Source organism: Wasmannia auropunctata, unplaced genomic scaffold, assembly GCF_000956235.1.
Source record: "Wasmannia auropunctata unplaced genomic scaffold, wasmannia.A_1.0 LD336078.1, whole genome shotgun sequence".
NCBI lineage: Eukaryota > Metazoa > Arthropoda > Insecta > Hymenoptera > Formicidae > Wasmannia > Wasmannia auropunctata.
The window spans coordinates 2,272,309-2,292,427 of record NW_012026812.1 but is presented as its reverse complement, the minus strand read 5'-3'; the positions used below and the strand labels follow the sequence as shown (position 1 = coordinate 2,292,427).

At 35.7% G+C, this 20,119-nt stretch overlaps 4 protein-coding genes across 6 annotated transcripts; 2 read left to right on the top strand and 2 right to left on the bottom strand.

The window, feature by feature from the left end:
- Positions 1 to 78: 78 nt before the first annotated feature.
- Positions 79 to 5,075, top strand: LOC105448856 (syntenin-1-like). Its single transcript, XM_011687679.1, has 8 exons — positions 79 to 235; positions 2,022 to 2,096; positions 2,215 to 2,415; positions 2,561 to 2,671; positions 2,807 to 3,042; positions 3,154 to 3,307; positions 3,399 to 3,508; positions 3,801 to 5,075. Exons 2-8 carry the CDS (start codon positions 2,046 to 2,048, stop codon positions 3,853 to 3,855), a joined length of 918 nt encoding a protein of 305 aa, XP_011685981.1. The 5' UTR covers positions 79 to 235; positions 2,022 to 2,045; the 3' UTR covers positions 3,856 to 5,075.
- A 209-nt stretch (positions 5,076 to 5,284) lies between these two features.
- Positions 5,285 to 10,242, bottom strand: LOC105448855 (exportin-2). The gene is made up of 16 exons (XM_011687678.1): positions 9,993 to 10,242; positions 9,696 to 9,841; positions 9,271 to 9,609; positions 9,075 to 9,182; positions 8,901 to 8,993; positions 8,650 to 8,817; positions 8,427 to 8,556; positions 8,188 to 8,351; positions 7,895 to 8,084; positions 7,506 to 7,704; positions 7,168 to 7,428; positions 6,916 to 7,007; positions 6,532 to 6,835; positions 6,245 to 6,412; positions 5,855 to 6,165; positions 5,285 to 5,580 (listed from the first exon to the last, which is right to left on the bottom strand). Exons 1-16 carry the CDS (start codon positions 10,075 to 10,077, stop codon positions 5,435 to 5,437), a joined length of 2,904 nt encoding a protein of 967 aa, XP_011685980.1. The 5' UTR covers positions 10,078 to 10,242; the 3' UTR covers positions 5,285 to 5,434.
- A 617-nt stretch (positions 10,243 to 10,859) lies between these two features.
- Positions 10,860 to 12,713, bottom strand: LOC105448853. Its single transcript, XM_011687677.1, has 5 exons — positions 12,554 to 12,713; positions 12,129 to 12,364; positions 11,913 to 11,976; positions 11,260 to 11,438; positions 10,860 to 11,178 (listed from the first exon to the last, which is right to left on the bottom strand). The coding sequence occupies exons 1-5, from the start codon at positions 12,635 to 12,637 to the stop codon at positions 11,046 to 11,048; spliced, it is 696 nt and encodes a 231-aa protein (XP_011685979.1). The 5' UTR covers positions 12,638 to 12,713; the 3' UTR covers positions 10,860 to 11,045.
- A 935-nt stretch (positions 12,714 to 13,648) lies between these two features.
- Positions 13,649 to 20,103, top strand: LOC105448850 (ras-like GTP-binding protein RhoL). Of its 3 annotated transcripts, XM_011687667.1 has the most exons (7): positions 13,649 to 13,952; positions 14,464 to 14,790; positions 15,194 to 15,323; positions 18,628 to 18,757; positions 18,969 to 19,083; positions 19,202 to 19,319; positions 19,629 to 20,103. In XM_011687667.1, the coding sequence occupies exons 4-7, from the start codon at positions 18,639 to 18,641 to the stop codon at positions 19,829 to 19,831; spliced, it is 555 nt and encodes a 184-aa protein (XP_011685969.1). In that variant the 5' UTR covers positions 13,649 to 13,952; positions 14,464 to 14,790; positions 15,194 to 15,323; positions 18,628 to 18,638; the 3' UTR covers positions 19,832 to 20,103. The 3 variants fall into 3 exon arrangements, with proteins under 3 accessions (XP_011685969.1, XP_011685970.1, XP_011685972.1); XM_011687668.1 differs by lacking the exon at positions 15,194 to 15,323 and having other exon boundaries at positions 13,658 to 13,952; XM_011687670.1 differs by lacking the exons at positions 13,649 to 13,952; positions 14,464 to 14,790; positions 15,194 to 15,323 and adding an exon at positions 18,275 to 18,433.
- The last annotated feature ends 16 nt before the right edge of the window (positions 20,104 to 20,119 follow it).

Sequence of the window (20,119 nt, the reverse complement as noted above, 5' to 3'; positions counted from 1 at the left end):
GCCGAATGTCACCGAGAAAATTTCCGAGCGCAGCGCACAGCAGCGCTTCGCTCGGTGCGCGCAAACACTTCATCGATCAGCAGGAGGTGGTCCGCGACGGTGTGTGCGTGTGCTGACAGTTTGCGGCAGGAAGGAATTTTGCCAGGATTAACCGAGACCTCGACCAACTCGTGTTGACAGTTTCCTTAAATTTACGCAGCAGCGGTACACCAAAACCTTCGACTGACGTCCGTTGGTAAGTCGCGTTTCGTCCGACTGACTATTCTCGTCGTAATATATATATCGGCATGCTGTCTTCCATGTTATTAATCATCGAGCCGTGAGTAGACGCTTCTTGGCCTATTATTGCTAATTATAACTTAATTGTACGATGCCCTTAACGTGCGTAGCCGGGATAAAATTATGCGGAAGCGTCTATAAGCGGGAGAGACCGACTGAAATAGACACGATACGCACGTTTTCAACAGTGCGAATAAGCGTGTTTGCTCTGTATAAAAATAAACACTTATCTTTTTGTCCTCAGCTGCAGGACCTCGTGTTTACGCTAGATATCTATCGTGCTATTATCTTTGTGATATGCGTTCACAATATGATGCAACGCGTGCAGCAGAGACAATGATTGATATATAGAATTAGTGGAATTACTAATTAAAAATGTTCTATTTGTCGAAAAACAAGCTTGTGAATGTATGGACCAGATCTGAAAGCTCCTAACATTACAAAATTTAGCTAGAAATCTCTCGCATAAAAAAAATAACATAAAAATTTTAATGTAATATATATTAAACAAAAGCTTTATAGCGCATTTTACATATTTATATATAGTTTTATGTGTAGCATTTAATCTTTTCTTTGTGCTGTTCTTCCTTGCTATTTCAAAGCTTTTGTTTTCTTTCTTAATTATATGTGTATTAATTTTATATAATAATATTCTTAATATTTCATGTAAGAATATTATATATAATATTTTTAATGATATATTAACAATGCTTCATATATCATAGAAATATGGAATATGAAAAAAACGTTAAAAAAACAAATTACTTATCAAGATTTAATGTATTTTTTTTATAAACATGCCTTTTTTTAGATAGGAATAAAGTATCAACTTGTGTTTTTTATATATTATAGTATGAGTATCGATGTGTTTTAGATAGAGTGAAAGGAAATGACTCATGCATTAAGAATGATTAGTATCTTGCTCAATAATTATGAAACCATTTGTAATACAAAGAAATTGCTCTTTCGTTTCCTTGTTTTATGCAGAAATCTAAATCTAAAATATTTGCACGAGTGTGGATTTTCACATGCATATCTCTAAAATAATTCTTTGTTTGATAATTTATATAACATATGTTTAATATTTCCGTAATTAAATTGGACTAACCGCTGCTTGTTTTAGATTAGATTAGATTAGATTGAACAGCAAATTAGTGTGTGCAAAAATATCTGTACCAAATGTATGCTGAATGTATCAATTAAATTATTCTTTTTATCTATCTGTGAGAGAATTTTTGCCGGGCTCACATTGACTAGAGATTGAAGAGAATCTTCAGAATTCTTTAATCTCTTTAATCTTTAGTGAATATTGGTAAAAATACTTTCATTATCCTAGCCTATCTGAATACGGAATATTCTAACGAAAAAGTAACGAATTTAAAAAGTAACTTTCCATTCCCTGATGGAAATTTTGTTTGCGAAAAATACATGCGTAAGATATTTCAGTTTCAATGAATGGGAAAAACCACCTTGACTCATCCAACTACTTGATCTCATGTGACTATTTACGTCACACAATAAAGAATATAAATAAATACTGTATTAATTTGATTTCTCTATATTCTGCGAAGAAAAAAATTTTGACATAATATTCTTATCCTCCTTAACAAGAAACAAATAAAGATAAAGTTCTTAGAATGAGAAAAGATCTGATAAACAACAGATATATAATAAGAGATAAAATAAAAATAAAAAATGATGAGAATAGAAAAGGGAACTAACAGATTTATATTTCATTTCAGAGTAATTAATAAAAAACTCTCAAAATGTCTCTTTATCCTACACTGGAAGATATGAAAGTGGATCATATGATGAAGGTAAGCTTCGCGAATGGTTCACGATTTCTCTCTATATTGGATATAAAATTATCAAATTATTCAAATCAGATTATAATTTACAGAATAATGTCTTTTGCATCATGAAATAACATTACAGGCTCAGCTGCAAGCCGAATCACAATATGTCCCTTCGGTACCGATCGAATCCGTGGCACCCTCGGCTCCGACTTACGTTCCTTCCGCACCCAATATGCTGTATCCATCCTTGGGAGATTACATGGGTCTCGAGTTGAACGAAGAGACCATTGCGCAAAATATGCCCGAATATGCGCTCGCTACACGTCAAAATGCGAATGATGTATGTCAATTTTACTTCGAATAACTCAGCTTAATTTTAATTACATAAAACTATTAAATTGTTGACTTTATCAAAAGTCTTGAAAAGGATTAGCAATTGTGGTAATATAGAAATTAATTTGTTCTCTAAACGATTTTTTTTTTAGGTAGCTCTTACTTCAACAAACGTAAGCAGCCCATTATCAGGGATGATCGCTCCTTTGTCAGGAGGATCCATGGCTTTGCAGAAAGCTTATGTAACAAATGGTATCAGAGAGGTAATAATTGATTGTAAATCTGCCATTTGTATCTATCAAAATATTCAATTTCGTAATTATATGATATATTTTCCGTGAAAAGAGAGAAAAAGAGAGAATTATAGTTTTTTAATAAAATACTTTATCGCGTTGCAGTTGACACTTTGTAAGGATGGTGATGGGAAGGTTGGCGTTAGAGTACACGCGGTGAACAATGGAGTTTTCGTGTGCCTCGTGAGTCAAAATTCTCCAGCGTCGATGGCCGGATTACGTTTCGGCGATCAAATTTTAAGCATCAATGACGAATGCGTTGCTGGATACTCCATGGAGCAAGTGCACAAACTCTTCCGTAACGCGAACGTCAACGGGATCAGAGTCATTGTGCGTGATAGGTCAGATAATATGCTATTTCATTTTATCTTATCATTCATTTTATCTATGAAAACTTCGGTTTTCATTACTTAATTTCTTCCGCGAACGAACGACATTATTTTTATTTGCAGACCATTCGAGCGTACCGTAACAATGCACAAAGACAGCACGGGTTACATCGGCTTTCAATTTAAGAACGGAAAAATCATTGCTCTGGTGAAAGATTCGTCGGCCACGCGAAATGGACTTCTAACCGATCATCAGATACTTGAGATTAATGGAAAGGTTTGCACGATACACAGTACCTGTACTCTATTTAAATTTTCAGTAGACTGAATAATAAAACGGTTGTCAGATAAATCGATAATTTTTACAGAACGTAATCGGGATGAAGGATAAAGATGTCACGGCGGAGATCGAGAAAGGTGGAGACATCATCACCGTAACGATAATTCCATCGTACATTTATGATCATATGGTGAAAAAGTAAGTGATTCCTTATAAAACACATAATTCTCTGCTAGATACTATTATTTCTAAATTCGTTTAGAAAATTTACGTAGACATTAATAAAAAAAATAAAGTTAAATTAATATAGAAGCAATCTAATTTTTTATTAATTGCATAGATACTGATATTTCTAAATTCGTTTCGAAAATTTACGTAGACTCTGACATTAATAAAAAAAAAATAAAGTTAAATTAATATAGAAGCAATCTAATTTTTTGTTAATTGTATAGAGATTATATTACTAAAACATGATGCTTCCTTTCCGCAGGATGTCCAACAGTTTGTTGAAGAGTTTGATGGATCACTCAGCGCTGGATCTTTAAGTGGAAGTGAATTGCCAGTTTCTCGTACGCCATACAGCCAACTGCCAAATTGGGCACGTGCATTATATTCTCCGTAGCTTCGTAAAGAGTAACGAATACGCTACATATCGTATGCCGTAAGCAGCACATTTACAAGATGCCAATATTCCCATAGCAAGCGTATATGTGATACCCGTTTAGAAATAGCCTATATTACGTGTCGGAATGCATATTTTGACACTAACTGGCTAAAAATTATGAAAAGATATTTATCAGAGATTATTTTTTTATACAGAAACACGTCTAAACTCTCGCCAAAAAGTATACAGATTTAAATATTTAGCTCCGGACGCAAGGAGAAAGTTTCTAACTGCATTAATCTTAATAGCGTGGACAATTATACTTGCACTATAAGATGACGCGAATTCTCTATTTCACAAGTTTTTTAAATTCGAATCTTTATTTAGAACAGAGTCATTTGTAATTGTATTGTTAATGTGTTTTATTATATATAATGTAAACTCTTAATTATTGAATTAGAAAAAAATTGAATTATTTTCTGATTATTGCCGTTTGAATTTTTATTCTTTGTAAAATCTAGTAATTAAAGTGCTTTCTTTCTGTAAAGCCACTAGACAAATAATTATGTTTTATCACTTTTCGAATATTTTCTATGATAAATTATCCGTTTTATATAGAAGAAACAAGATTATTTATGATTTCCTGTTTGCCATAGTTGTCACAATGATAGGACCACGATAGCATATAAAAATACAAGAAATAAAATATAAAGCAATTACTCCTCAAATCTTTTCCGTGTACTATTTTTATTTGTTAATGATATTTTGATAAAAAATAATTGATGTATATCTTTATTAGTATAAGTCTTTCTTCTTTGGTAGTTTAGAAAAGTAGATTAGTATTTCACTTTTTAAATTAACTCGTATAATATTTTATAAACAACTTCCTCGCTAGCCTTAGAAACTGTCGAATGACTATTTCTTTTTAGCGCTATAAAAACTACGTGAAAAGATATTGAAAAGATTTAAAATATACATGTTTTTATATTTAAAGGACGAAAGAGAATTTGAATGAATTATTTAATCGTAAATGATACTTCGCTATATGCATTTAGAAAACGTATGCGGAACAACTTACATTAGTGCCAATGTTACTTTACATATAAATATAAAATATATAACTATGTATTAAAATTGATTAAATAAATGATTAAGGAAAAAGAACGGATATTTAATAACTTGTTAGGATAAACTGAATAATCTGAATTACTATTTTGACAGCTGGTGTGTGCGATTAAAAATATAAATATATAATTACATGGACGTATGTGTATTTTCTCTTTCTCCGTTTTTCTTTTGTAATAATATATATGAATGTGTCGAAAATTTTACTGTGTAAAAATGACAATCATTTTCCTACAGTATGGCAATTACAAATAGAATACGATAATGTATTTCACGAATTGTACAATTACCGTATAAAAGGGATTCTCCTTTAATTACAATTTATTAAGTTCAATATTGTTCATTTTTCGAGCTATCAAATGGATCTTCAGTCTGTTTCGAACGTCCAGCTCGTATTATGCAACAGTAATACCAGCTGTTTGGAGGTAATTTCTCAAGTGGTTCGCGTTTGCTTCAGGAATCTGGCCCAACAGTCCCGGCAAATGTCCTGGCGATAATCTTCCGAGGCCTTGCGCCAAGTGCAAACGTATATCACCAATATCTGTCGACAAACAGTTTCATTACGTAAACAACGTTAAATACTCTATTTATATAAGGATACTTATTTAGACATTTTAACGCTCTATTCTAAAAAAATTGGATAAATTTAATCTAAAAATTTAATTTAATCGGATTTAAAGTTGAACGTTTTGAATAAAGGAACGCAAGAAAGTGAATAAGTAATTCGTTTTGGAAAAATCCATTTAAAAAATCCATATTAAAAAAAAAAGTCGGCTATCGCGCAAGACAAATTGAATATGAAAGAAAATTCGTACTTTGCAATGGGTCCTTCCGTGGATTTCTCGCGCAGATGAGTTGACTGTAACCAACTTGATAGCCAACCGTGTCGTCGAGTTCCGGAAACGCATCGTCCTCCGGCAGCAAGCTCTGATCTTGCGGCAGTTCAAAGAATTCGACCAGTGTAGCCAATAAGCGAGGGTAGTACGAATTGTACGGAGCTTCGAGCATTGCGGGGCAATCGATCAGCAAGTTCGAAACTCCCACGGCCACCACCTTTCGCTCCACTTCGCCCGATATCTTTTGCAGATCGGTTATGAACACGCGCTCCACCACCATTCCAAACATTCTAAATATAAAACGTTTACTGTAATTTCTCTCGCATTTCAAAGGACAGGGGGTGTCTTTATGTATTTATAAAAACTCACTGCGGCTGTATCTGGTCGATGATCGCAATCAAACTCGACGACGTGTACCTAATAATGTAATATGAAAAAAATACTATTAGACCTTTCACGAATTTCGTTGTCTTCGACGTCGACAGCCTTTGAAAGAAAAGCACGAAGATTTGTCTCATAAACGGTTCCAAAATGTTCCTGCAACATTAAATTATTAGAGTTATAATTCGTATATCAAATTTTTTTCATTAAAAATATAAAAAAAAATGTGTATAATACAAGAGAATAAAAAGAAAATTTTTCTCAAGCATTCTTACGGTTCAAAGTGTTCAATAATGCTTTGTATCAGTAAAAATCCTTCGTGATCATTCGCTTTCGACGCAATTAGCTTCTGGAACACCCCCAATAGCGCGCTCGTCTTATCCTGCGTCACGATCTGATGCGAGCCGTGACTAATGAACGCTTGCAACAGACGAATTAAAGGATGGATGTTGGCTTGACGTTCAAATAGCACAGGTGACAATAGGCACGGGAACAGAGCCATATACGGTTCCGGTACATCTTGAGTGAGTCGTAGCTCCAAAAGCAATGCAAGAATTTGGAAGACGTAAGGAATAAACTCTGAAAGAAAAAAAAAGAACACAAATATTGATTCGCGTGCAAATGCAAAATTTGTAATCTGCGCAATTATAAATGCTCACCTGGTATGTCCTGCTGCAAAATTCCTTGAAAAATGGGAAACAACGCCTGTTCAAAGGATGACGTTGCCTCAGGGTTTGTCTTGCAGACAATTCTGGGGAAAAAAACCATGCAAGTTTTATTACAAAAAACGCGAACCATAAAATGTCAGTTAAAAATAAAAGGGAAAAATTGAAAAAAACCGTTTGTAATAAAAAGTTATAATAAAAAAAAAACGGCAACGCAAGTTACATTATTACGTTAGAATGGCTCACTTGATGGATAAACTTAAAGTTTCGAAGAGATAATGATTGAAGTTTGGCCGGCTTGGATTCCGAGATACGATCGCGAGTTTCTCGGTGAGCTTCGGGAGCAAATCGGCTAGGAATGGCACCACCGCTTCTTGCAAGATACCGAAACTCCTCATGACAGCCTTCATAACGTAATCGTTCTCCTCGGAACCCGAAATGCTCATACACGCGAAAAGTCCTTTCAATAGATCTGCTGCTAACGGCGATATATCGACCCCTTTGACTCTGCAAAATTACAAGAGAATTTTCAGCGCTCATATAAATCAACGGTTATGATATCGACTTTCCGATGGGTCACTCACAAGGGCAGATTATCGGCACCTCTCATTGCGAATATCTTTTCAATCGCGCAAGCGGCATAAGTGTGCACGACGATACTGCTGGCGCTTAGATGTCTTATTAATTGCGGCAAACTTCCTATTACCATCTCATGAGGTAATATCGATCTAAATGTCATTACGAATTTGATTCCATCCGCCTTAAGTACTGGAAACTCATTTACTGAAATTTATTATCATATTGTCATTATTTATTCATTACAGTAAATTGCCGTATCGGGCTATTAGTTTTTGGGAAGCAATTATAGTTTAGTTAGATAAAGCTTAGATTTTGAATAAATAAAACTTCCACATGCTCAGCAATTAAAGCTTAAGTGAAATTACTCTTTTTAGAATATATGCATTTATCATACCGTCTGGTTTTGTCAGCTCAGGTTCGATATGTTGCGCAGCAAATTGCGGTATAGAGACAAGCTCGCTGCTCTGAGTAACCCCGTGTTTTTGCGTTTGTCCTTTGCTCGCACTACTAGTAACAAGATAAATAGCGGCGTCCTTATTGCGCCAATGTTTCGACGGATCTTCGGCATATTTTTGCAACATCACCTGAAAAAAAATGCACATTTTAAAAACGCATATGTATTAATACGCGTTCATAACGCATAGTTAAAAATAAAGTCACCATCAATACCTATTCTACTATATTCACCTGTATATACGCTCCAAAGATGTCCATAATCTTCGCTTCGAAGTACTTAGACAGTACTTTGACTAAATCGCACGCAGCGCGCCTCCTGGTGTCCACGTCACTGCCTTCGATATCACGTCTGATGTATTCCTCGGGATTGTCCACGAATAATTCATTGTCCGATTCTGCAAAATTTTAAGAATTGAGTAACGCGAATAATACGCTATACATACGGTATATATATTTACGGTGGTAGTCACCTCTAAATTCCATGTTAGGAATAATGACTTTTTCACAGATACTGCTAAGAGTCGCCGGATCTTCGAACAAATGTCTATATTGCGCCCGGTCGGCTACCGTGGCCAAAAATTGCAACGCATTCGACACTAGCTGTAATAAAATAAAAAAAAACATCACTGTGCAGCACTCTCACATTTTTGTTGTTTAAGAAAGAATCCTGAAACAATCTTGAACTTTACTCACAGCATCGTATTTGGGATTTTGGCCCGTGGATGTGAGTAAATTCCAAACCGCTGTGACAAACAGGGGTAAGTAAGGCTGGAATTCCTCGTCGTACTTCTGAGCGTATAGGCCAACATTGTCACACACTTGTGACTTCAACTGCTCTATTACACCGGCTTCTTCTTCGTCCTTCAGATTGGAAATTAAAAGATTACTTTAATTTCATACGTTTAAATGTATTAACAGTAATATAATTTTGAAATGTAAATTACCGTGGTCTGCAAGGAGGGAACGTCAACGTTTAATAAAGTATGGAAGTTCCTCATCCATGCCTCCATATTGTCTTCGAAAAATTCTGGCAGATCCTGCATTAATAATTATAATTTGTAAAAATAAATTCTCATATATTTCACAGACAAATACAATATATATATAAATATACTCACTTGGAAGTTAAGGGAATAGAAAACTTTACATAAAATAACTAACGAATTATATATAACCTTCAAGGCTTCCATATTATTAGCATGTACTTGTGTTAAATTCATTGTAGCCTGCAAAATTCAATCTCATTTAGAAACGTTCGAGGAGTACATTTTTAATACATGCAGAACAACCGAGAGATTTTAGCTAAATACTTACTAAGAACAGATCTGTTAAAGGCTTCGCAAACTTGTCTAATACAAATTTTATTTCCGTCCATAGGCTCTCGCTTTTAAATTCGTATCTATATCTCTTGAACAGGGAATGCGCGGTGTGCAGGACACCGTTGATCACATGAAAATCGCCGGTATTGAACTTCTCCACCATCTGATCAATCAATTCCGGCCACTTGTTCGGAAAGTCGTACTTCCCGATGATAGACACCGCGTCCGACAGCTGCTTTTGTACCGAATCTGGCGAATGTAACATCAGATCGACGATCAGCTTCTTGACGGCGTCCCGGTCCTGGGCATGTATATGATCCCTCATATCCTCCTCCTAAAACAATCGATTCTACGATCAGCAAATCAGCGTACGATACAAGGGCGATAAAGTGGACGAATATAACATTTAAAAAAACCAACCACTTTCCAATTACGCTTGACATAATTCTTAAACGCAACCGCGCCAGCCACCCTAATCGTGATATTAATCTCAGACTTGTCCACTAGGTGAAGTAGCAGTAAGGGGTAGTTCTGATTGACCTCCACCGACTCCAGAAACTTCTCGGCTGAAATGAAAATCGGATATTAATGTGCGAAACGCGAGATGAAACATACGTTCGAAGTATCTGTAAGTATCGCGAGGACGACGAGGTAGAGAGAGAGAGAGAGAGAGAGAGAGAGAGAGAGAGAGAAAGAGAGCTCGCAGGTTATACCGACCTGGACGTCTGACATTCACGTCGGGGCTGAGGGTGTGCTTCAGGTACTCGCTCAACGTTAGCAAATTGTCGTCGGTGAGCTCCATGTCGGCGATTAGGAAAAGCGACTCCCTTTATCGGCTACCCTTCCTCTCTCAGGAGACACAACGCGACGGCATCGGCGAGTAGACCGAATTTGACCACCACGAAAAAGCAACGCCGCACATCACCGCATGCATCAACCGGCTTTCCGTTAGCGGCAGGTTACACGAATTCCAAACGGCGTCCCTTATTGGCTGGCCGGCTGGCGCTCGTGCCGCTCCGCAGATTTGGCGGGAATGCGATAATGGCTGCTTTTCAAAGAGAACGCGAATGTAACGCGACGTTCACCCGCGTTATCTTGCTGTAAAGGTAAAAAGGGTGAAGGAAGGAGAGGCATTTCTTTTTGCACGACGGTCCAATCGAGAACCATGATTTCACGAGGTATTTCGAACGCTCTTGGATTTAGTAAATTATTACACTTAAACAGCGAAATGTATTATATTTACAATAATTATACAATTATATACAATTGAACAGATAATTTCTTAATTAATTAATGTGTTGCTTTATATTGGTATTAACATTGTTAAATTATTTAAAAACTACTCAACGTGTAGTTTACAAAGTAGTGAATTGTACATTAATAAACGCGTTTGTTTAACAATTACATTTAATTTATATTTTTTTAAACGTTTATAATTTTTTTTAAAAAGTATTTCTATTAATGAAAAAAAAGAAATAAAACATGTTAAAACGCATTAGCATTTTTTAATTTGTTTTAGCATTGTTAAGTGCGACTTTGTTCTGCTTATCTTATTTTGTATCTTATTTAACGCTATTCCTCCTCCAATCTGATATTTTTTAATTATTAAAATTATTTAGAAACTACTCAACATGTAGTTTACAGAGTAGTGAATTATACATTAATTAAAACCTTATGTTTAACAATTTATACATTTAATTTGTATTTTTTTAAAAGTTTATAATTTTTTAAAAATCTATTTCTATTATTGAGAAAAAAGAAATAAACATGTTAGAACGCATTAGCGTTTTCCTTCGTCTTAGCATCGTTAAGCGCGACTTTGCTCTGCTTTATCTTATTCTGTATCTTGTTTAACTCCTCCTCCCGCAATCTGACGTTTTTCTTTAGGTTGTTATTGCCCGATCTGCACATTAAAAAAAATCGTTACGTTTTACCTTACGCGGTGTAAAATGATAAATTTAATTTACACGAGTGTACTTCTTACCTTATACAGAATATTATATCGTTCAGATATGACAAGTCGTCCGCGTTAGCTTCGACATATTCCGTATCGCATTCACCCTTCATATCGTCCAACTCTTGCTTCATAATCGCCAGCTCCTGGCCAACCTTTCCGCAATCTTTTTGATGATTCTCGATCTCCTTCATCAAAACGTCTCTAGACTTTAAAAGAAGGAATTCGCGTTTATAATTTTTTTTCTTTTTACGAATCAGGGATAATCCAGAGAATGTAAAATTTATACCCAGGTAGCACGTACTTGTTTTAGAAACGTTTCATAACCGATTCTTGAAAACGTTTCTGAGTGGTTAAAATGTCCACTTGAAAAACGTTAAAAGAAACGTTTCTTTTTGGTAAAAAAAAAAATAAAAAAATAAAAAACGTGGAGAAGTATAATCGAAATATTTTTTCTCCATCTGTAAAAAAGTTTGTGCATTCGTTCTTTTCAAGCAAACTTTTTTACAGATAGAAAAAAAAAGATATTTTAATTATATTTCTCTACGTTTTTTTTATTTTTAATTTTTTTTTTTAACCAAAATGAAACGTTTCTTTAAACGTTTTTTGAGTAGACATTTTAACTACTCAGAAACGTTTTCAAGATGTTACCTGGGTAAAAATCGTCAAGTATAAAATCATACGTAGTTCGTTATCCACTGGGAAAAGTCATCCGCGTAGCTCCCTATTTCCGACGAGCAGTCACTCCTGCAAAACGAGACGCGATCACTCGAAGCGATATATTAAATTTCCTCCGCGGGGGAAAACTTTCATACGCGTTTCTCGACCGTGTAATTAAATTTTCCGTTCGACGCGGTGAAACTGAAATTTAAAACGACAACAATATAATTAAGTTTTACCACTGCTTGTCCAACGTAGCCGTCCTCGCGCCTTGCCGGTCCTTCAACTCCTCCTTCTTCGCATCGCAGATCCCCGTGTACTCCCTTATCTCCGCCTCAATCTTGGATACGGTCTGCGACAGCTTGTTGACGTTCGTCTCGATGTTGCTGTTACTCTGGAGCAGTTGCGACTTTTGCCTCTTCCAGTACTGCAGCTCCTTGTTAGATTTTTCCAACGATGTCTTTAACGTTGCGTACTGAAATGCCGCGATTTTCATCCCAGCGTTCATCACGCATTATATATTATTAGATTATATAAGTAATACTTGAAAAAAACGCAGAATAAGTGATGTTATAGTGGAAGATTAATTGTGAAATTCCCGAGGCTCATAATACGAGCTATAACGCGCGAGCTTTTTTCGTCGGCATTTATTCACGCGTTTTACCTGTTTAATTAAAGAATTAATATTTGGTCCGGACCGATTCTTGATCTCCTCGGGATTCGTCTGGCTAGCCTGCGATTTTTCCATCTTTGCGTTTTCCGATTATCGAATGCCGCTTTTGCAATATCTAGAATATTGAATTCAGATTCAGATCAAGAGAATTCAAGAGATCAAGACAATATTTATATTTCGAATGGCTGCGCGGCCGGGCAGTTTGCAAAATTTGAGCGTATCGATATCTACGGTAACATCATTCGTGAAAGGCTAAGGAGAGAAGAGTATAAATCCTATTAATAAGACTAAAATCCCACTTTTTTCCGCGATTTGTATTTCACGTGATGCGCGTAATCGATGCGTCCGCACAGTAGTACATCCAATTTAGAGTCCTAGATTATCAGAGAAGCGCGACCGGCTTATGGCAGTATCGCAAAAGTACTAGAAAATATTAAAAATGGCGTCGAATGGCCAATCATAAGATTGATTTATTCGACAGCCATTTATAATACCGATAAATCAATCTTATGATTGGCCATTTGCAAGTCCAATCAGGACTCGTAACACCGGTCGCGCTTCTCTGATAATCTAGGACTCTAATCCAATTGAAATATGATCAATGTTACCAATTTTATTTTCAGTCTGCCTGCAGCGTTCAACGGTATCGAATCGACCAATCGCGGGGCGACTCGCGAAACTAGGTAATTTTAGTAATTTAGAACTTTTCGGATTTCACGATTGGACTAACTGGACGTATTTACGAAAGGGTTATGTCAGTTCCCGCCTCCCTCCGTCCCGCCGCATCATATTATCCTTTGTGTTTACGTTTGGACTTTGGTAAACAACAAGGATAAGATGATAACAGGACTCGGTGAGAAATCTGAGGGCAAGGGTGAATGGACGAGTTTGAACGTGAAACGCGGGGTTGATGATAATATAATTAGATTCGACGATAGGTAAATTAATTAAGATTCTAATGATAGATAAGTCTTTTTTTGGAGAAGAAATTGATTCTTACAAATCAGTATATATACAAGTATCTGCGAGATCGTGATGATAAACTAAGGAATCGTAATAATAATACATTTTGTGTATTCATATATGTCGAAGGCACGCCGCCGCAATCGTAATAATAATCATTACGCCAAATGCGGCTGAACAATCGACGGCACGCATTGTCGAAGCGGACGAATGCGATGTTAATCAAGGTATCTCGGTCGTATTTGCGTCATCCAGGAGCATTATATGCAAGCGCAGGAAAATATATGTCGCGTAAGATATGTGAATGCTGCACTTTTTACGATCGCCACAGGATGGAAATGAATACTTATTGTGGTCTCGACGATTCGTTAAGAAAACATGATTTTGAAGAAGACCGCGAGTCTCCTGATTGGAACTGCAGAGAGAGGTAAAGACATATGAGATATTTTCTGAAAATGTTTAAACTTTATGTCTTTGCAAGGACATAAAAGGATATTTTCTGAAAATTTTTAAACTTTATGTATTTGACATATATTTACAAGGACATAAAAGGATATTTTCTGAACATTTTCAAACTTTACGTCTTTACAAGGACATAAAAGGATAATTACAGAACGCGAGCTTGATGCAGATGCAATTGTCAATCTGCCGCAATATTACTCAAATCTTTTAACAGAGTGTTATTAATTTAGATGCTACAATCATCGTTTCTTTTAGCTGCTCATGTAACTTCCTTAATTTTCATCCTTTCTCCTTTGCTCCTCAGCAGTCGTTATAAACATATAATTACAAACTTCCGTTGGCAATTATAGTTTAAGCGCCGTAAAGTACAACAATGCAGAACGGGCCGTTCTTTTTTTATTTCAATCTTTTGTACAATTATAATTGCGTTGAAGAAAGGTGAATCGATTTGATCTCGATGAACGCGCATGTTTCAGACCGCGTCCCGCTCCCGTCATCGCCGTACTCCACGTCAGCTGATTTTTCCTGCGACGACTGTCACAGAGGCCCGCAAACGTGCGCGTTTCTGCGGACTGGTCGGAGTAGTCCTCGAACGACCGTTGCGACGCGCGTACGCGCGACACGCGACACGCGTCATCCCGCCTTCATCCTCCGTACGTGTCTCGGTATCGCGTGTTATAATTCCGTATCGCGACGTCGACTGTCATCTTTACGCGAATCATAGCTGCAAATCAACGAATGTGCGAAATGTTCTCGAAGACGCCGTTTAACGCGTGCTCTCTTCTCGCATGACGTATCTCACGGTGAGTAATTTATGTATCATCATTGCAGTTTCTATCACGGACGGGAAGCGAAATTTATTTCGAAATGATGTCATGTGATAAACGCGAAAATGAAGCCGGAGTTCTTAAGAGCATCCAATTGTTTCATAAAATTCTAATTCTTAATATTTTTTTTTAACTGGAAAACAGAAATGAAGGATGTATGTAAGAAAAATCTATATATTCGATTTTTTTCGGAATTAATTTTTACTTTAAATTTTCATTGCAAATTTCGTTATATTTCGCTTCTTATTTCTTAATTTTATATATATATATATATATATATATATATATATACATATCTTTTTTTTTTAATTCAAAAAATCAAATAATATGTTTATAATGATTTTTGATAATGAGAAAGTTGATGTTGCTCATTCTTTAGACGCAGTTAAATGAAATCGGCATGGTGCGATGATTTAAAGGAGGAAGTTATTATCGAATTTCCATGGGAGACGTAAAACTTATCTAAAACTATACGAAAGTCTTTAGACGCGTATCCAATCATTGAAAAGGTACGATTAAACTCTAGGCCGTTCTCTTCTTGTGTAATCTATTCTTTAATTATCTTATCTCTTTATCGCACCTTTGATGACTCTCAACGCCTTACCATTCCAAACGACCAAACGTTCACGTGCGAATTACGGCGACTTCGCGCAAATATATCAGGCAATAAAACACAAAGAGAAATATGTCGCGGAAACTTGTTCTGCATTTCATCACGACGTTGTACTATTGTGAACGAGATAATCTTAATTCTTTTGTAGTAATCAGTTTTTTTATTTGCTCTTCTGCTCGTTAAATTCGCCCGCGTAGCTCTCGCGTGACGTCACACGAGTCAGACAATTTTACGATAATCCATTAATTTCTCGAGAGAAATTCCTTTTTATGTATTAAATACAGAAAACCTAATAGAAAGCCTAATAATTTTTAATTCAATTGCCGCGTTGCTTATACGTATTTTGCGGAACATCCCACGCGTGCCCTTTGTGCGAGTTCTCCGTAAAAGGGGGAAAACCGTGATTAATAATAATAAATTTTCCGGAATCCTGCGTGAAATAAGACAACGAACTGATAAATAACCGCGTAGAGTTGCCCCATATCCTATCGTAAAGGATGTGACAATCACATTGATTACGCGCTGTCTGCAGTCACTTCTCTCTAAATTTTCTTCTTTGAAGAGAGAAAGATGAAATATTAAGAATAACAGAAGAAATTATTTCAAATGTGATTTTTACCGCAGAAACGTAAATGGGAGAAAATTTTGTAAAACTATTTATCCTACTTATAATTACAGGTGAATATTAAAAATTTCTTATTTGCCTATTATTATTTTCGCGGACGTGTAGAATCTAAATTTTGTATCGAAATATATATTGAAACGAACGCATAAATGGTTTTATATAATTATGCGTCTGTCTACGTCTTTTTATCGGGTTTCACCTCCGTGCGTCGATATACCTTCCCCTTACAAATACAAATTTGTGCCGGTCTAATGCATCCCGTAAACTTCTCATGCACACGCACCGGCGTGAATTCATATATGAACCGCCTCGATACGTTCATCACGCAGTCGATCGATCGCGCGCGTTATTTAGGTTTGACACATGTGGCGTTGTATAAGGATAGCAAAAGAAAGATAAACAACAGCAAAGAATGTGAATGCCACGACTCCTCCGGCATGTTAAACTTTCAGCTTTTTATAACGCGTGTACCTATTATGACAACGCGTGGGATAATCAATGACTTGTGGGATAAACTTTTAAAGAGACGTTCAGAAAGATTATATCGGGACGAAAGAAAGATGTTATAATATTCCACTTTGATCGATGTTAATTATTAATTAATTTTACTTTCCTGGTTTTTAGAAAATGAAAATTCGGAGCACGTTTGCGGAGGGAAAAAGCGGAGAGATAAGCAGAGAGAAATGAATTTTCCCGTCCCTCGCGGTCGCGACACGCGAACTTAAATTGTCGCGAGAGTATATTGACCTCGGTGTCATCAGGGCGGGTCTTAACACAAATTAGGAAACATGGCTCCAGTCTTGCACGCGGTGTTTTAATTAAGCAATTGCCATATCCCATAACGTAATGAGTCAGACGGCGGATACCTTCACTTTCGTCAATATTTATTCAACAATCATAATCTAGGAAACTACTTACAGCTTTATGGAATTTATCATTTTAGCAGATATTAGATTATGCACCAATTTATAACAATTATTATCATTTCATTCAGTAGATTAGATTACTGCTTATCGAAATAGATTTAATAAATTATATATATTGACAATTTTGGATTAATTTACATAAACATAAAACAGGAAACAGTCTCGTTTCTTCTTGGTTTCTATTAACGAAATAACGAATGATAGGTCAGAAAAATTGATGCGTGTATAACATTCGAATAAAATATCACACGGAGAGAATTTTATTTTAAAATTTATCCTAAAAATCATGTTAATCGTAGGACAACAGTATTCCGACAAATTTTATGTGATTTTTACTATTTTTTTAAATATGTACTGCAACAAATTTATTGTAGTGCACAGTAAAAAAAAACAGAGAAAATCACATAAAATTTGTCGAAATACTATGATGTCCCACGATTAACATGATTTTCAGGGTAAATTTTAAAAGGAAATTCTCTCCGTGCAGGATCGTCATCTTTGGTGATATAATACATGGATTACTTTTAATATTAACGAAGATTATTACTTTTAATAACACGAGATTAAGTTTATTACATTAGCACGAGATATGCCTGTAATGGAAACGCAAGTAAATGTATTTGTAATCAGTCCTGCTGTGTAAGCTGTAATTTTCGGATGAATCTACTCGTGTGTGAATGGACCGCGATAATGATTATCGCGACGTACTATCAATCCGTGCTATTCAGGCAGATCCGCGTAGTCGGAGAGTCGACCGGACGGCGCGTTGATAATGACCATACTCGATAAGAAAATACCAGCAAGTTCCGCCAACCCGCTGTACGAGGAGCCCGTCACGGATGAATATCTTATTGAAAGGAACGTTTGTGTGCGCGACTTATCAATTTGCTTGTGAAAAAGAAGAAAAAAAAAGGGATAAACCTAAAGGCGCGAAATCTAGATGAGAAGGCGAGAAAATCCTGATTGATTCGTTTTGGAAAAAAAAAAGACGTACTGCAGTGATTTCCAATTTGTTTCGTTCGCTTGATTGCACGAAAAGGCTCGTCCCGAGTACCGACGAGCGAATTATAATCCTCATCGTTGTTTTGTACCGAAGATATTTTATTGTAACGTTAATTAAAATATTTACGGGAAAATAATTTTGATCCCTCATCAATTCGCGTCCGATGAGATCTGCATATGTAACTATATCTGTAATAGTTGCACAAAATATTTAGAGAATTTAGCTGTTTATTTTATGCAATATGTGGAATGGGTAATTATTACTTATTAGTTTAACAATAATAAGAATAAAGTGACCGTCTCTCATTTCATTGGTATGCGCGATACGACGTACGTACAGCTTGAGGGATAGCCTTGGTGCCATACAGTGGCCGGATACGTCTGTTGCTTTCTTTTCAGTTTAAAGAGTGACGGAATCACCGAGCAGTCCATCAAGAGCGGAAGATAAAAATGGTGCTCTACTAAAGAAAAATTTAAAAATATTTTTGTTCGCTCCTTTAAGTATAGTAAGATTTATGAAAGAAATGCAAATAAGGGTGATACGTCAAGATCGTGAAATACCATTTTACGATAAGATTCGACAATCCGTAAATAACGCTGACGCGACCTCTCGAGGTATGTAATTAATGTGTTTTTTTTTTTTATAGAGGAAACGAAAATGACGTCTCGAAACAAGCGGATTAAAATTACGACCGTTGGCGATGGTATGGTTGGGAAGACATGTATGCTCATCACGTACACGAAGAAAGAATTCCCAACGGAATATGTACCTACTGTGTAAATATCGTAACACAATGTATAGCATCATCGTTTGCAGCAATTTGCTAGCAGAGTATCATAGATTTATTTGTTTATATAAGTATCGTTTGTATCATTTCTTCTCTGTTTGTTATATTAAAAAATGTTAGAGTTCTCAAAATATTTAATTTCATTCCTGTTGAATACAACTGTAATCATTATTTATTCGCCTGCTATTTTTTGTTTGCAGTTTCGATAACTACGTTGACAGCGTATGGGTGGGTGGACAACAATTCGAAATGACGTTGTGGGACACGGCTGGTCAAGAAGATTACGAGAGGATTAGACCGCTGTCGTATCCAAATGTACGTGATAACCCGTCTATTTTCATCGAGATTTATTCATTTTCAATGCTATAAAAAAAAATGTATCTCGAGATATTCGTGCATATACAGTTTTGCGTTCGTTCTTCTCTGTTTGCAGACTGATTGTTTCCTGGTCTGTTTCTCTATAAACTCTCGTAGTTCTTTTGAAAACGTAGTGAGTAAGTGGCATCCAGAAATCAAAACGTATTGCCCCAATGTGCCGATTGTACTCGTGGGTAAGCGTACATACATTTTGTACATTAAATGGAAATTTTTTACATGAAGAACATGTAAACATACGAAATACTTGCAAGTACATTTTTCTTTTCGATTATTTATTATCGAAAAGAAAAAGACTTACTAGTCTTTTTACGAACTTTCTATATATTTTCTACACATTTTCAATCTTTTAAAATATAAATACAGAATAAATAACACAAAATTAAAGAATAAATATTACAGAATAAAATTTTTTCCTTTATAAATAATCCTATTATAAATTTGTTTCCCACTAATACATGAATGATATATATTTTTGATCTTAGGTACCAAGGCAGATCTTAGAAATGAAGAAACTATGGATATCATCAGTCCGCGTGATTGCAACAAAATGAGAAGAAGGATCAAGGCAATCAAGTACGTCGAATGTTCTGCAATGAAACAGGAAGGTCTCGAAGAAGTTTTTGTGGAAGCTATTAGAGCCATAATGAAAAAGCCGCCCTCGAGGAAGCTCTGTTGCATCCTGTGAAACTGATGCATTTAGTTTGGAGAATACATCGCGCGATTATAATTATAATTATAAGTTTATAATTATTATTATTAAGACCTATGTTAAACCAAAGATTTTCTTCGTACCTTCTGCTTCGCGTGCGTTTTTCTTGTACATTTTGCCCTTAATAATTATTCCTAAGATATATACATTATTCTCTTTGTGTATAAATCAGAATTCTCTTGCGTCGTGTAAATACATGTGCAAAATTTTTATATGTATCTAATATAAATCTTTATATATCTATGAAATTTAATTTCGTTTTAT

Excerpts from the sequence above, each read along its gene's own strand:
- LOC105448856 (XM_011687679.1), top strand. The coding sequence starts at position 2,046 with ATGTCTCTTTATCCTACACTGGAAGATATGAAAGTGGATCATATGATG. Across the intron at positions 2,097-2,214 it reads AAGTGGATCATATGATGAAG|GCTCAGCTGCAAGCCGAATC; the intron begins GTAAGCTTCGCG and ends ATAACATTACAG. Across the intron at positions 3,509-3,800 it reads TATGATCATATGGTGAAAAA|GATGTCCAACAGTTTGTTGA; the intron begins GTAAGTGATTCC and ends TCCTTTCCGCAG.
- LOC105448853 (XM_011687677.1), bottom strand. The coding sequence starts at position 12,637 with ATGGAAAAATCGCAGGCTAGCCAGACGAATCCCGAGGAGATCAAGAAT. Across the intron at positions 11,977-12,128 it reads GCTACGTTGGACAAGCAGTG|GAGTGACTGCTCGTCGGAAA; the intron begins GTAAAACTTAAT and ends CTCGTTTTGCAG. Across the intron at positions 11,179-11,259 it reads GATATAATATTCTGTATAAG|ATCGGGCAATAACAACCTAA; the intron begins GTAAGAAGTACA and ends TTTAATGTGCAG.
- LOC105448850 (XM_011687667.1), top strand. The coding sequence starts at position 18,639 with ATGACGTCTCGAAACAAGCGGATTAAAATTACGACCGTTGGCGATGGT. Across the intron at positions 19,084-19,201 it reads GACCGCTGTCGTATCCAAAT|ACTGATTGTTTCCTGGTCTG; the intron begins GTACGTGATAAC and ends CTCTGTTTGCAG. Across the intron at positions 19,320-19,628 it reads TGTGCCGATTGTACTCGTGG|GTACCAAGGCAGATCTTAGA; the intron begins GTAAGCGTACAT and ends TTTTGATCTTAG.
- LOC105448855 (XM_011687678.1), bottom strand. The coding sequence starts at position 10,077 with ATGGAGCTCACCGACGACAATTTGCTAACGTTGAGCGAGTACCTGAAG. Across the intron at positions 9,183-9,270 it reads CTTTAACAGATCTGTTCTTA|GCTACAATGAATTTAACACA; the intron begins GTAAGTATTTAG and ends TGAATTTTGCAG. Across the intron at positions 6,166-6,244 it reads ATCGACCAGATACAGCCGCA|AATGTTTGGAATGGTGGTGG; the intron begins GTGAGTTTTTAT and ends TTTTATATTTAG.